The sequence below is a fragment of the Trachemys scripta genome, chromosome 2, assembly GCF_013100865.1.
Source record: "Trachemys scripta elegans isolate TJP31775 chromosome 2, CAS_Tse_1.0, whole genome shotgun sequence".
In the NCBI taxonomy this organism is placed as follows: Eukaryota; Metazoa; Chordata; order Testudines; family Emydidae; genus Trachemys; species Trachemys scripta.
The window spans coordinates 155,953,384-155,969,654 of NC_048299.1; the positions used below are offsets into that span (position 1 = coordinate 155,953,384).

At 47.5% G+C, this 16,271-nt stretch overlaps 1 protein-coding gene across 9 annotated transcripts in view; it reads left to right on the top strand.

The window, feature by feature from the left end:
• The window catches only part of TACC1 (transforming acidic coiled-coil containing protein 1), a 93,972-nt gene that overhangs the window by 53,117 nt on the left and 24,584 nt on the right, over positions 1-16,271 (top strand). For 5 of the 9 annotated variants that reach the window (XM_034762006.1, XM_034762007.1, XM_034762002.1 and 2 more), the window contains exons 3-5: positions 7,322-8,471; positions 10,274-10,309; positions 15,652-15,712. In XM_034762006.1, coding sequence (XP_034617897.1) covers positions 7,624-8,471; positions 10,274-10,309; positions 15,652-15,712 — 945 coding nt within the window. In that variant the 5' untranslated portion in view covers positions 7,322-7,623. Of the gene's footprint in view, positions 1-7,321; positions 8,472-10,273; positions 10,310-10,429; positions 10,526-12,581; positions 12,601-15,651; positions 15,713-16,271 lie in introns of those variants that run through there. The other 4 variants (XM_034762005.1, XM_034762001.1, XM_034762008.1 and 1 more) reach the window with 3 other exon arrangements.

A 16,271-nucleotide genomic window follows, 5' to 3' on the forward strand; every position in this document is an offset into this window, starting at 1 on the left:
GTTAGGGTGCCCTTTTCATGATCAAAGGAGCCAGCGAAGAAAGTCAGTAAGAAGAGTTGTCCCAAAGCAGTCGTGATCTGGCTGCATTCAGCAGGTCAGTGTGCGCTGCCGCCTGGCTCGGGTTGGGAGCAGCCTGTCAATCGTAACATTGTTTCCTTCCAAGTCACTTTAGAGCGTTTGGTAGAGTTTACAAACCAGCACTACGCAGTCAGGCTGGTGAAGCAGCTGGGCTTTGAGGAGCATCGGCTGAGTGTGCCGCACTTGGGCTCTTCTGCCATGCACACGGGAGGGAAGGGGAGCTTGGTGGTCTTTGCACAGCCTGCACGCATTCTCCAAACATGACTCACGCAGCAGCAGCGTGGGGGTGGCTGTGTGGCAGGAGAGACTCTCTTTGGAATGTAAATGCACACACAGGCCTCTGAGTAAGGAGCAGAGCAGCACACGCCGGGGCAGTGCTGGAAAGCATTCCCAAAAGGAATAGCTTGCATTTGCTGCAGCAATTGGGATGGCTCATTCCCAGGCTAGCTGGAGGGATAGATGGACTGCCAGGAACGTGCATCTGCTGCTGCAGTGACTCTTCTCTAGAGTGCAGGGAAGGCCCCGTGGGTCACTTGCATTTTGCATCCTGTGTCATTGTTCCAGAAAAACGCACCACTGATGAGCGAGCCGGTTGGAGTCAAAGGAAATGCAGGGAGGAGGCAGAGCAGCTGCCAGGTTGGGGGAGGAGGGCTCTCTGGCTGGGCTGCCCACTGGGTAGGCAGATTAGGCTGCAGTGCATTTGCATAGTGGCTAGTAAAGCCAGAGGGATGAATTTGGCCCAGTTTGCATAGCCGGGTAGGAAGTGTTGGGAGACTAGTTTTTTTATTCTTCCCTGCCAACCCAGATAAAGTCAGTGGAAGCAGAATAGAGAAATTGGCTGGTGCTGGGAGCTTAGCAGAGGGCTCTTGTACTGAGCAGTGCCTGGATTGGGTCTGCTGGGCTTCGTTGTTGTTGGAACATCTCATTTCAAAACTCTCTAGACTAAGCCTCTCCCCCGGCCTCTGACTAATTCCCTGCGGAGGGTGGGCTCTGGCCATGAACTGGCTACATAGGGGAATTTGAACTATGCAGCCAACACCCTGCTGAATAGTAAGCCTGTATGCATCCTGCCCAGGGGAGCACGCCATGGAGAATTGCCTTCCCGATGGCTCATGGCAGCAAAACACCCCCACGCTTGAGATAATGTTGCCATTTGACACTTGTGGAGAGGGGCCCACTAGGTTCAAGGAGGGGCATTTTCAAACTCACTGTCCTTACACAGTGCTTCTTTAGGGTGACCAGATGTTCCGATTTTATAGGGACAGTCCCGATATTTGGGTCTTTTTCTTATATAGGATCCTATTGTTCCCCACCCTCTGTCCCGATTTTTCACACTTGCTGTCTGGTAACCCTAGTGCTGTTTGGGTGAGCAATGTTATCCATCCTGGCCTCCTCCCAGCTACAGGTCTTTGGGGATAAGACAGCACCCCCTTGGAGCGGTTTGGGTGGGCCTAGGATCCACCAGGGGGCTGTGTACAGCCTGGCCGTGATGTGGGAAAACCGATGGCGTGTAAAATAATCCTATCACGTAACCAGCACGGAGCCTCACACCCCGTCAGACACACTGTGGAGAGAAGCAGTGAGAGTCAAAGCTGCTGTGAGAGTGGGCAAGTTCTGAAGGGCCAGAGCCCTACTGTGCCTTTCCGGGCCTCACACAGCTGAGGGGGTATGTACTGTGTGTACAAGGATCGTCTGCCGTCTTACCGCTGTCCCCTGCGGGATATTAACAAGGTAGCCAGACCCCAGACCTGGAATCCAGGATTACCTCAGAGGCGGGGTGGCATGCGCATTCGGGGAATGTGAAGAGGGGATTTCTACTGCAGAGATAAGAACAAGGAGTACTTGTGGCACCTTAGAGATTAACAAGTTTATTTGAGCATAAGCTTTCGTGGGCTAAAACCCACTTCATCGGATGCATGCAGTGGAAAATACAGTAGGAATATATATATATATGAAAAAATGGGTGTTGCCATACCAGCTATAACGAGACTAATCAATTAAGGTGGGCTATTATCAGCAGGAGAAAAAATCTTTTGTAGTGATAATCAGGATGGCCCATTTCCAACAGTTGACAAGAAGGTGTGAGTAACAATAGGGGGGAAAAATAAACATGGGGAAATAGTTTTACTTGGTGTAATGACCCATCCACTCCCAGTCTTTATTCAAGCCTAATTTAATGGTGTCCAGTTTGCAAATTAATTCCAATTCAGCAGTTTCTCATTGGAGTCTGTTTTTGAAGTTTTTTTGTTGGAGTATTGCAACTTTTAGGTCTGTAATTGAGTGACCAGGGAGGTTGAAGTGTTTTCTGACTGATTTTTGAATAAGAGATAAGGTGACTATTTACTGCCCCACTGGTTTTTCTCTCTTACATAGGCTGTTCCCCAGACCCAGCATTGCATCCCCTGTTGCCCTGCAGGTGCTGGGGGCTCTGACCCCAGTCCTGCGTTTGTTTTTGCAGTTGTTTAGATTTTAGTGACCGCTGTCCCTCCCATCAAGTTAAGACAGTCCTCCACCCAAATGATCAGTGCCTTGCGGTGATCATCTCTTGCCATTTGGAATTTGCCGCAAGCCCGTCAGCATCCCGAATGCACACTTCCTGTTTCCAGTATAACCCAGCTCCCCAGGTGCTTGGGGAAAAGGTGGGCTCTGCCACAGCCTGAAGGGTTAGCAAGTCTGGGCTCTGGCGGGCATCAGGAGGGAGCAAATTACAAAATCAAAGTGCCTTCCCAGAAGAGTCAGTTCACCAGTATTTCCCGTGAGGGAGCACCAGCCAATCTCAACATCCAAGCTCAAAATGATGGTAACCAGTGTTGTTCATACGCGGAGCCCAAACCCGCGTGCAACTCTCACACAGGGGTGTGGGTCACAGCCGAGGTCAGAGAGGCGACCTCCACGGAGATGGAGTAGCTTGTTCTTTTATTTACCCAAGGTAGATGAATTTAGACTGATTTAAGTTTATGCCTGTCAGCATGTTGGCTACAAGGAGAATGCACCGCCCCGGGGTATAAAATGTGGCTGTCCTGTGACCCTTTAATTTTAGGGTCAGATCTTCCCTTAGGAACAGGTACCACAGCAGTAGCCTGAAACACTACATCATAGAACAGGCCTAGTAAAGTACTGTGGACTTTGTTAAGAAGGGTTAGTTTTCCTGTTAACAAGTGGGAGGAAGACCCTCTCCAGTGCTGGCTTGGAGAGCTACACAGTCACGGCTTCACAAAGGTCCTCTCGTTGTGGTTGTGGTTGGTAATGTATTCCACAAGGGCAGGAAGGTAGTTTCTAGCGGAGGACATTCCCTCCCCAGCCTGGGGTACAGACAGTCCTTCATGCTTCATTTCCATGGCTTTTAGCATATTGAGGATCAATTATGCAGATCAAAGCCACCAGCTGAGTCAGTCTTGGTTCAGCATACTGGATTAGTGCAGGAATGTGGATGTTTCTCTGCTCCATGTTTACCTTCCTTTGCTGATCCATAGTGCACTCAGGAGCCAGAAAATATGGAACAGTCACAGACTCACTTTGATAGACATAAAGTCCTTACGAAGATGAGTGCTTTGGTGTTTAGCAGGCCAGATGGGCTGTCCTGCCTACCATAATTCATATTCCCCTTGTGAAAGTGTATTAAAATTTGCATTATTTCAGACATGATGCTGTACTGCTTACACTGGCTGGCCAGAGACAGAATCACAGACGGTGGTACTAGCGCTGCGCCTTGAAGTCTCCCGTGCGATTACTGATTTTCAAACAAGCTCTGCACGCCACAGCCAAGGACAGATTTTTTCAGAGGCATCCAGGGGGGTTGCCATAGGGGTTACAATGGGAGATGAGCACTTAAAACTCTGGCTTCAATTATGGGTGCTGAGTACTGGGAAATCTGGCCAAATGCCCCTTGCCAAAATGCAAGAGGCATGCAGAAGAGTTGAGGATGGGCTTTCATTACTGTAGGCATTTCCCCATCCCTTCCCAGCCCAGCTCACAGCTGTACCATCCCTTCTGCATCTAGACACTTGACGGCTGTCGTTTTCAAGGTGTCTGAGCAGATGAGGATCCCCTGAAAGAGAAGAAAAGGTTAAAGGATTTAGGAAGACGAATGGAGGGAGGGAACTGCAGTAGTTGTGGCCGGCAGTGATGAAGTCATGGGTCAGGATCCGGGATTAAGGCTCTCAGATAGCACAGTGTTGAGCACAATATGAACACGTAGACAGGATTTCTGCAGAGGGGGCTTGCTGCCGTGAGAATGAGATTAAGCAACATTCCAGGGATGGGAAGAGAGAGAATCTTGTAGAAAAACTCAGAGATATTCCTGGGTTGGTTGGTTGTGAGTAGGGTGACCAGAAGTCCCGATTTTATAGGGACAGTCCTGATTTTTGGGTCTTTTTCTTATATAGGCTCCTATTACCCCTCACCCCCGTCCCGATTTTTCACATTTGCTGTCTGGTCACCCTATTTGTGAGCTAAATCTATCATTTTGAACACACCCTCTGTTCTTTTAACAGACCCTGCTTTTTGTATTTTTTCCCCTCAAGCATATACGCTTGTCTGCTTTCACTGCACTGTGGCGTCTCACATTTATACATCTCAGTGATGTTAGCCATGCATTTTGTGTAAATGAAAGAGAACCGGTGGCTGGGGTTTCTATAGCTAGAGCAGATGTTTAAAATACTAACCGGAAGACCTACTGACTGGTCATGTGTCTCCTTTGCTGATTCAGACACACGGCATTTTAATGTTTGCAAAAACTGTCTTCAGATAATCGCCTTCCCCAGTACCTGACTTGTGAGGGGACCGCTCTGTGTTTCTGAGCTTACAGCCAGTTCCCAGGGAGATGACTATTAGGAAGATAGAGAATCCTTCAAAGGGAAATGGGAACATAAAATAAATGACAGCAAGTGAAAGGTTAAGACAGTTCAGCTTGGCGTGGCTTCCTGGTTTGGATCGGCGCTGCTTCCGGAAGGGGCACAGAACCACCACACTGATGTCAGGAGCGTTATGCAACAGGAGGGCTCTTTGGTGGCTGATGAGCCCCCAAGTGGTTGCTGTGCTTGTCAGTATTAATAAAACAGTTTGTGGAGAGCAAACGCAGGGATGTCAGAAGCAAGCAGAGCCGCTGTCAAACAAACTCCTGCGCTGCGGGGCACAGCATACGAGTCCTTAGGAAACCTTTAGATGTTTACTGTGCGCCTGATCCAGCCACCCTTACTCGGGGCGGGTGCTGCCTTACCTAAACAAGCATCCCCCTTGCTGGTGTCACTATGACAAATTCAGGCCTCCTCATGCCTTTTCCTTGTACTGGAGTGGGTGGGGGAGTTGCATAGCACCGCTCACCCTGCAGGAAGGCGTGTGCCGTGGTTACACACTGGTCATTGCTGGAGATTAGAGACCTACAGACAAAGGGATTTTCCTTGGGCTGCATCATGTTCAGAGCTTCCCTGTAAGTTTGCAGGATACTTTTAAGCATGGCCGTAGAGCCGAGAGGACTGGAATCCATGGGAGTTAAAGTTGGGACCATCATCTCAAAGGCTTAGCCCTGTCTGCTGTGAACAGCGCCTTCGCCTGCAGGAATGCTGAAATGCAGGCAAGGTGGGGGAGGTAATATCTTTTATTGGACCAACCTCTGCTGGCGAGAGAGAGACAAGCTTTCGGGCTCGCACTGAGCTCTTCTTCAGGCCTGGGAAACTCACTCAGAATGTCGCATCTGAATATCGTGAGACCAACCCAGCACGGACGTTACACTGTGCTTCTGTGGGCTGGGCATGCGCAGACTGCACTGCAAACACTGACTTTAGGGTGCTCTCTTTCCTCTGGCTGCTTTTTGGTTTTGTTTTATTGGTTTTGGTTTTTTGCCTAAAATCTGCATTCACCCAACAAAGGCTGCCATAGAGGAGAGACACCAGGTTGTGGCTTTCAAAGGGGCGTAGGGAATTGGGTACCTAACACATTTACTGCTCGAAGTGGAACTGTACAAAGGTAAATAACTGTGTACCATACACTACCTGCAGTTAACCTCCCCCCCCCCAGTGAAGTATGGACACCCACATGTGCACTCGCAGTCAGATCGCCATAGCACCGTTCATCTCTGCACAGCTGCCCCTGCAACCCAAGCTGCAGCCTGTAATTTGTCCTTTAAACACTGGGACTACTTTTCTTTACACTGAGGCCACTCGACAGCTTTTTGGCAATGTAATGGGGCCTTCAAGTGGATATAATTGAACACTGGCGCGGTGTAACCAGCCTCCGTGTAAACGCAAGCGAATCCGACGGACTTGGGTGAAATGGTGCTTAGGCTGAAGGCGGTGTAGTACTGTACCATACTCCTCTTCCATTGACAGGACACTTCCCCTCATTGGGATGGGAAGTAAAGAAGTGGCAAAAGGCATAGAGCTTATGAGACGGCTGCTGGCAGCATTGTTAACTGGCTGTGTCCAAATGGCAAATTACATAGCTGCTCCTACTGGTGTTCTTTTGAACATGCCACTTCATGCGTGTCAAGCTAGGGCCATGGAATAACAGTGTGGTAGTTTGTAGCAGGACTTGAAAAAATTCTCTGTCACATATTAGCTCAATGACAAAATAGAACTACGGTAGTTGAAAAATATCTGTATCGACACTTATCCCTAGAGACCTACCCCTTTTGCCGCTGTCTGTGAAATAAAGTAAAATTATGTTATTTCAAATGAACTTCTAGGTTGTTTTCTCAAGTTGTGGTTGCTTTAGACTGATTTGGCTTTTTTACTTCCCATTGCAGTGGGCAATAATGCGTTTTGTTGTTTTTATTCTACATTTGCAACCTAGATTTTATACTTGGGAGTCACAATAAACACTATCTGATCAGTCCTAGCTAGGGGTTAGGTTCTCTGCAACTCAGATTTGTTAATTTTCCAATCAAGTTGCAATGCCCATCTTTCTTCTTGGGCATTAGGGTGGTAGTAGGTCATAGGGAGAGGACGTTATAGGTTTGTTGGTAGGTGAGTAGCTCTGGTCTGTGTGTGGGCATTCTCTCTCATGGTGACCTTCAGATTCTGGATTGTGTACTTTAAATTCTACAGAACGTATCTGCAGCTGGGGATAAATTATAAATCTAAATAAATACATTGATCTTTGTGTCTATGAATCTTGGAGCAGCTTTGAGAAGAGGAAAATCGTAGGGAAGCCAATCCATAACTCATTCAGCTGATGTCTAGGTGGAGAATATGCTAGAATGCTGTAGAGCAGGCATGGTTTTAATAGCTGCTTTTATCTATTTTAGAATTACGTGAAGATGATGAACAGCTGGTAGCTGAAATTTCAGAGACATATGTACCCCAGAAGCACTCCGAGGATGAAGTGCAATCGCCTCTTGCAGTTCTTCAAGCCGACAAGAATTCTAAAGCAGAAACTGACTGCAAACTTGATGAAGATTCATCAGTGACACAAGTTGCACCAGAAACGGAGCCGCCTTTGGATATTTCTTCAGCACTCACAAAAGAAACCGATTCTCCATCTTCAGTAGTGTCGGCTCCAGACCAGACTTTACCATCCAATGTACCCACAGCTACGCAAGAGTGGGTGATGTCAGAAGAAGACATGGTGGTCACTCTTGAAGGGTTGGCTGATGCTGAGCCAAAGGCTGAAACTTTTGCCCTGGAGTCAGTGCCAAGCAAGAGCAAGCTCAAGAAAGTGAAACCATCTTCTCTTAGGAAGAAAACAGCTGGAGAGACCCCAGAAACAGAAACAGCCACGGAGGGCATCCCTGTCCCCAAAGCATCTTACCAGTTCAATCCAGCTGAGTATGATGAGAAAATAAACCCCTTCGTGATGGGAGGTTCCAAAATACAGAACTCTCCTCCTGCTGCTCAGCAAACCTTCATGGCTTCAAACAGCGACACCAATGATTCCGGGGTGGAGTTGGCTGAGGAGTCTCGGAGCCATGCTCTGAAGCTGGAATTTGATTTTACGGATGGGGCGGAGAATGGAGAGGTCAAGAAAGCCTTGCCAAAGAAAATTGGCAGGAAACCTGCCAGCAAACTAACTCCTAAACGACAAAGAGAAGCTGCTAATAAACCTATGAGTGCTGATGGCCTGGAAAAGGCTCCAGCAGAGGTGCCTCTCCCCAAAGCCTTGTACCCGGTGGATCCCAGTCAGTGGGACGACCCTAACTTCAACCCTTTTGGCAGCAGCTCGAACTTGCAGAACTCCCCACCCCTCCCAAAGGCTTCCTATCATTTTGACCCCAACAACTTTGACACAGTGGATCCTTTTAAACCCACCAAGAGCTTAGCCAGCACAACTGCTGACTCCTGCCCCACAGCTGATAACAATCTCAATGAAATTCTGGAGTCTCAAACCCTGGAGGTTCAGGGCGAGGAGCTGACAATAGGCAAAGCCTCTCCGAAGAAGGCCAAGTCGCGCTTGATAACGTGAGTGATGCCGCGTGCTGGGTTGGCTGCTCTCTGGGGGTCAGGCAGCCGGAGGTTTGCTTTGTGGGATGGCAGCCTGCTTGTTTGTTTCCCAGATGCCTTGGGAGTAATTGCAGCAATACTCCTGTTTCCTGCCCCGTTGTTCTCATCCAAGCTAGTCTTGCTGGTGAATGAGCTGCAAGACAGACAACTATGGCAGGCAGCCAGATTCTGCAGTGTCACTATATTTTGTTCCTGCCCTGCTGTATTTGCACACAGGTCGCTGTCTTTTTTTTTTTTTTTCTCTCTCATCCAGTGGTTCTTCATGAATTGACAGGATGAGCAAGCCAAATACACTCAGCAATGCGTGTGTTAGTCATAAGAGCCAAGTAGCCTAGTGTCTCTTAGTGGGACCTGGTTGTAAGAAATCACCTGAGATCCTGGCATGTTAGAGTGAACAGGTGGTTGAGATTCCAGTGTATGAAGTTTAAAATCCCCTGCTGTTAAATGGTTTATTCAAAACAAATCCTTAATGTGAGGGTTGGGCAGGAGGGGGCTTTCCAACTGCTGGTGCACTGCGGGCTCTGTGGTTCTTCCACTCAACACAGATGGATGTCTCTTTCATCACATATTGCTGAAACGGTTTTCAGGTCATCCTGGAACTTCCTCTTTCATAGCTAATGCAGAGAAGTATGGTTAAACAGTCAGGCTATTCGTTCTGTCGTCTGTATCACATCTGCCCAGTCGGCATGCAGTTTGCCTTCCCCTGCAGGACTATTTTGGTACACGTACATGTGGGATTCTTTAAATACATATTTAGTTCTTAAAGCATGCTATTTAAAATGGTCATGTAAGTACTGAGGTTTCACAGTGCCAACTGGGAATGCAGGCTGAATTGTATCCACTCTCTGAGAGTGCATATGTCACTGTAAGCCTTTCACCCGTTGTATCTCAGGTTTCTTCCAAGCAGGGACTGTGCCTTATTGATGTCTCCAGGTGACTTGAGTCCCAGAGTTTGAAGTTGCAACATACAAAACACCAGAAACAAAATGTCACAATACAGTTTAATCTTTTGATATAACTCCAATATGTAGTTTGTGAACAGGTAGAAAGGCAGAAAGGATTGTTATAAGAGAGTCATTTCATACTAAATATTTGGGCCTTTTTCTTGTAATTATTAACTGACATTCATCTGGCCAAAGGGGCAGGTGGAACCAGCAGAAAAAGGAGAGGCAGGAAACAGGTTAAATGGGGAAGTTTGGGAAGCACACAGTTTTGTGCTTGAATTGACATTAAAAATGAAACAAGCCACCATTCTGCTCACAGGTTGTCTAGGTGAAATTTTAATGAGGGGGGAAACCTGGAGGATGGATTTTAACTGAGAGAGAATGGAGAAAACCTGGCAAGCCTGAATGAACTGGTCTTTCTGACATCTTTTAGAAATATCTTGCAAGGAATCTATATGGATCTGTTAAACCCCAGCGCTCCTCTGTGTTTGACTCTGAAGTGGTTAAGAATTAGTAGACAATGGAATATCACTTAAAGTTTCAGGTTCCATCTCTTCTTTATTTAGGAGCAGAGTAAGCCGTTCCAGGCACCTGGGTCCCTGGGATTTTGGATTTTTGCATGAATGTTCATTTCTTCTCCAATAATAATAAACACTGAATTGGACTGTCACCTATCTGCATGCTCCTCCCCAAGAAAGAGAACTGTGCAATTCGTTACATTTATTCAAATGAGAGATAATATCCAGGTCGTTTCACATGCTTTTTTTTTTCTCCATCTGTCTGTCTCTCTTTCCTGTCTATTATTTGATGCATCAGGACTACTGAACAAGTGAAATTTCTCTGTTTTCTGTTGTAAGTACTCTCTTCTGTTTTCTTGATTTGTTTCTAATGTTTATTAGCATTCTCCAACCCCTCTTCTCTCCATGGCATGCAGGCTCCTTCCTACCTTTTGAGTTCCGTTGTCTGACTCGTGTTCACCTCTCTCAGACCTTATTTCATCAGACAGCTTAGCCTTGTGATGGACTGTGTGCAAAGAAATGAGAAAGGGAGACGGCGGTGGTACTGTAGGTGTGTGTCTGTGCTTGCTCCCATGGCATGTCAACTTCCAGTGTGTTTTGATGACATAGAAGTGTATGAAATAAATGTGTTGGTTAGGCCAGAGGTTCTCAATCTTTCCAGACAATTGTTCCCCTTTCAGGAGGCTGATTTTGCGTACCCCAAGGCTCACCTCACTTAAAAACAAAATCGTACATAAAAAACAAGTGTCACAGTGCACTATTACTGCAATGTTGCTTATTTTCTCATTTATACCATGTAATTATAAAATAGATCAATTGGAATATAAATATTGTACTTAAGTTTCAGTGTATAGTATATAGAGCAGTATAAACAAGTCATTGTCTGTATGAAATTTTAGTTTGTACTGACTTTTCTAGTGCTTTTTATGTAGCCTGTTGTAAAACTAGGGAAATATCTAGATGAGTTGATGTACCCCCCGAGGTATGTGTACCCCTGGTTGAAAACCACTGGGTTAGGGGGATCTTCTGGATCCATACATTGTAGAGACAAATGTTGTTTTTGTCCTTCAGGTGATTCTCTCCCCTGGGGGGATGTCTCCCCACCTGACTAGCCTTTGTAAAGTAGTGAGGCAGGCAGCATATACTGAAGGAATGGCTCCAAGGGCAGGAGACTGAATAGGATGATGGACAGAACGTGTTGAAATAGCTTCACAGAGGCTTTGCCGAGCCCAGGGACTCAAAAACCACAGAATCATAGAATATCAGGGTTGGAAGGGACCTCAGGAGGTATCTAGTCCAACCCCCTGCTCAAAGCCGGACCAATCGCAGCCAGGGCTTTGTCAAGCCTAAGTTTCTTTTTCATAACTTCCTGTGGTAATGTCTTTAGGGCTTGGGGAGGGTTTACCTGGCTCAGTGCAGATCTCCTGCACACTAAAATAAACCACAATCTAGTGCAAAGAATAGCAATCTTCAACAAGGGAAGTATTAGCATTATGTATTTACTACTACTGGCCCTATCCAGTGATTGGCAAGGCAGGGTGGAGACCGAACGCTCTCGGTGCACAGATTGATGTTAGTTACTTGTACTGCAGTACCACCTAGAGCCCAGACACGATCAGGGCTCCGTTGTGCTAGCTGCTGCACAGACACATTGTAAGAGACAGTCCCTGCCTCCGAGATTTTACCATCTAAATAGACGGGACAGACAAAGGGTAACAGGAGAAACAGAAAACACAAGTAACTGAAAGTCGTACAGCAGGTCGGTGGCAGAGCCGGGGATAAGGCCCAGGTTTCCTGCCTGCCAGGCCAGTGCCCTGTCTTGTTATCTTAGGGTTCAGTTAGAACATCAGGCAGCCTGTTCAGGAGCTGGCTGTGATGAATGACACCCCACACTGTCAGAGGAACGTGCCCCGAAGAGTCTGAGCTAACTAGCTGGCATTTGGGCCCAGGCTTGCTGCGAGAGAGGAGAGAATCCTGCCTTTGATGGACTTAAACACTGACGGCACAAAACCATTCTGCTGGTTAATTCTGCTTAGTGTCTGGTCAGGGGCAGCTGTCTGCACTCCTCGTTTTCAGCTCTCACCTTGGGGCGACACCTTTTTGATTGTCTACTTATTTGAACTGAGCCCCTAAAGCCTGCTTAGAGCAGCTGGTTAGACTGAAACATGCTGGGGTATTGTCCCTCACCTGGCTAAGCCTCATCTGGACCCATCACAAAACTTTACAATAGTAAACCAGCGTGTGCCACCCAGCATGCATCAGCCCCCTACAGTAACATACCCGTGCGCTCAGCCTGCATGTGTGATCAGCCTGACCATAACAAACTAGGCACGTACGCCAGAGCACTTTGCATGAGCACCCCGGCCACAATGGACCAGTGAAATATTGCATGTTCTTGTAGGAAAGTATTTCCCCCCCAGCTGTGTTTTCCCCGGTGCTGTTGCTGTGGAAGTTCTGCGTTTTCCCCTGGGCTTTCCTGTAGTAAGGAGGAGAGCAGCAGAGATCGTCTGACACCAGGTTCTAGGGACCTTTTACTCTCCTGGAACAGGTGGACTCATCTTATTCGTGACTGTGTCACGCCGCCCATCATCCGCTCTGGAGAGCAGCAGAGGCGATAGGATTCATGTAGGTTATGCTGGTAGATTTAGGGAAATTCAGAATTAGCTGGAATGGGAGACTTACCAGTACTTTATTTACATTATGTTACCCCATTTGTGCCTTTATTGTCTGCGTAGTTCTCAGCTGGGGATGCCAGCAGAGAAAGGGTCAGTTACAGTATGTACAATACTGAACAATATTCAGCAAAACTGAATGCAAATGTTGGCATTTGCCTTCAGACTGAAAACTGACCAGGCTTTCTGTACTATTGGTGTTATGTTTTTTAATCAGGACTAGGGATCTTCCTATTGTACATATTTTTAGGAATCCATTTACCAGGCATTTTCCTGAGCTGAATACAACCTTCTTTGCTTTAGTTTGAGTCCTAAGTACTGGCACCCAATACGCTGTAGAAAGAGGGTATTTCATGGCCTGTAGTCCCATATCCCTGTTGACTCTGGTAGTCTCAGGATTTGCTGATTGAAAGCCCAGGAGGTTACTGAAGCAGGTCACTTTATATTCATGCTCCAGGATTAGAACAATAGCAGAAGAGCACAAATGTGTCTAGCAGAGAGAAGCAAAACTCAGCTGGCTAGTGGGATGTGCGTAATAGCAACCTATGGCTGAGAGCAGCTTAGCCTGGTTCTTCTCCTTCCCCCGAGCTTGTGGATAGCATACCAAGGGATAGGGTACTCTGATCAGACTGGCTACCAGATGGTATGAGAACCCTCTCCCCAGCAAGTCGCATGGTGGCCCTTTTCTGTACCTAAGGAGAGAGCTATCTGCCACGCCCCATTGGACCTGAGATTCAACTGTGTTAGAACCTTATGAAGAAAAGTGAAGTTGAGTGGGGTTTTGAGGCAGACACAGATGTGAATGTTAGCCTCCAAATCAGGTTCCCTCATGGGCCAGCATATGATGGATTTCATTGTGCTCTATTGGGGCACTAGTGATCCCTGCATGGAGCGTGTGCATGATGGAAAATGGGCAGAGGCACGAAAACAGAACAGGGCGATTTGAAAGTGAACTGAGGGGAGGAGAAGGGGATTATTATGGAGTAGGGCCTCAATGCAAATCTTTTCATACTTCATCATTGCAAAATTGCTGGTAAGGAGCATTGAGAAAGCAGGAGGCAATGAGCCTTCCTATAAATGTCTGTAATGGACCCTCACAAGATCTGTCTTCAGGAGCGGTGCCAGGGTTTTTGCCGCCCTTGGCGGCAGTGCTCCTACTCAGAGCGGCGGGGGTCCTTCTGCTCTGCGTCTTTGGGGTGCTTCGGCAGTGGGTCCCGGAGCGAGTGAAGGACCTGCCACCGAAGCGCCCCGAAGACGCAGAGCGGAAGGACCCCTGCCGCTGAATTGCCACCGGGGTTGGCAAAATGCCGCCCCCCAAATCCTGCTGCCCTAGGCGACCACCTAGGGTCGCCTAGTGGAAGCACTGGCCCTGTCTGTCTTAAGCTCAGCAAATGTTTGTCCTCTGGGGAACCAAAAACCAAGCTCTGGAACAGTAGGTTGCTAACTGAGGCAGTGAGGTGGTGGTGAAACTTTGATCCCTGCCAAGATGGTGAAACGTGACTTCCAGTGCTGTGTGAGAGAGATGAATGCACTTGTGCATGTTATCCTGCTGCAAGGCAGGTGTCTCCATTTCCTCTTGTGCCCCAGAGACTCCTGCCTCCACATCCCTTGGTGCATGCTTCAGGTCCATGGGACACGGCCAGTCTGTTTTGCCAAATGCCAGAATGAGGATAGTGCCTCTCAGCCCTGCATGCTTGACTGCGCAGTTCAGAGAGCCTGTGTTATTTTCTGCTGGATCCGGCCCTTGGAGCTTGGTGCTGTCTGCTAGATTTGTTTAACACATTGGTTGAAATGAATCGACACGGAGTCCAAGGAAAAACAGACCCTTAACCCAAGCAAAGCTCAATACAGGGCCTAAAGCAAGGATGCAACCTGGTGGGAAAGTGAAGCCACACTCGCTGATTGTGGCTATGAGTGTAGATTGGGCAGAATGCAGCTACCCAGCTCCTCAGTGGGCTGACAACTGGGAACATGTATCAAGCTACCATACCCCACCCCTGTGCTATGGTCTCTCCACTGGTTCCTGGTCTGCTTCCAGAGTTAATTCAAGGCCTGGGCCATCAGTGTGTTAGGACCCAGATACGCCTATAACCACATCTCCATTCAGGACTTACTATGGACAGTGCAGCTTGCAAAACCCAGGACTAAATGCCTGAGAGCTGGAGATGGAGCATTCTCATTTGAGGGGATCCATGTCTGGAATGAGCCACAAGAATCGCTCAGAGTCACCCCGAGCTTAGCCTTCTTTAGGGCAAGCTGCAGCACGCTCCTCTTTGAGACGTCATTTTCACCATCACTGGATAGATCGTTAAAATACAAAGGAATGAAATGAGTCTGCCCTTCAAACCAAGCAGAGTGCACTACAACCAGGGAAGGGAGAAGAGCAGAAGACCCCATAAAGTCTGTCCGGGCCTGGCTGTGCAGATCTGACTTGCTAGGAAAGGCACGGTTTCTATGGAAATGAGCGCTCTGCGGAACCGCAAGGTAGATAGAACAGAGTAACACACGGCTTCAGGAGACGTGCACTGGTGCTTGTGGAAGGTCTCTTTGTTGGAACGGTTCATCCTGCTGGAAGGCCAACATGCATGTTAAACCCCTGGATAATATCTCCAGATAAAGCTTTAGAGATTCAGGGCAATGACCTAGTAAGAGAAACCTTTCTTACCGAGCTTATTCTTGGTTGTAATCCTCTCCATCAGCAGGCAAGAGCTGACTGGAGATGCTTCCTCTGGGCTTTACCTTTGCAGAGCAATAAATATTCTGAAGAAAACAACGTTGGTTGGTTGGTTTGGGTTGTTTTTTTGTTTTGTTTTAAGAACTTGCTTTGCCGTGATATTTTCCTAATGAGTGCTTGGGCCTGTCCCATCAGCAGAGTGTAGTGCTACGCTGGGGCTGCCCTTCATTTGCTTCAGCCTCTCTCTGCACATGCTTCTCCTTCCACCTGTCCTCCACCCGGTGAGAACAGCAAAGCTGGGTCTGAATCTGTCTCTCTTTCTTGTTTCAGGAGTGGCTGCAAGGTGAAGAAATATGAGATGCAATCCCTGGTCCTGGATGTTTGCACTCAGGTACATTTAAGCAAATGGCACTTACCTGTGTTCTTTGGAGGCCAGCAGGTGCTTGTGTGTGGGAAGTGAGCATGTTGAGAAGGAGGAGGACTTGCAATCCTGATTCGGGGCTGTCTTTCCTAATACTGTTCTGATGTAGTGGGGACATAATCATGAGAAGAGCTTGGAGGGTTTAGCTTTAAACTGATATTTACCTGTAACAACCCAGAACCAGCCAGCAGATGTCCCGGAAAACACTAGTTTGCACTACATCCCCCTTCTCCAATGAAAATCTCCCTCTACATCGCCAAATCCTGGGTTCTGGGAGGAGATGAACAACATGAGGAGGAGCTGGAAGAATCCATGATGGAGATGTTTTATGTGCAACTATCCGATAATCCTTCCCCTCCCTGCCCTGCTAAGTTTTTCGGCCAATAAATGAACCCATGGTCTCTACATTTCTTTGTCGTTCATAGGAGGGAACCAGGGCAATGCCTTGACAGTGTCTATAACAGGGTTTAAAAGAGAACTGAATAAATTCATGGAGGTTAAGTCCATTAATAGCTATTAGCCAGGATAG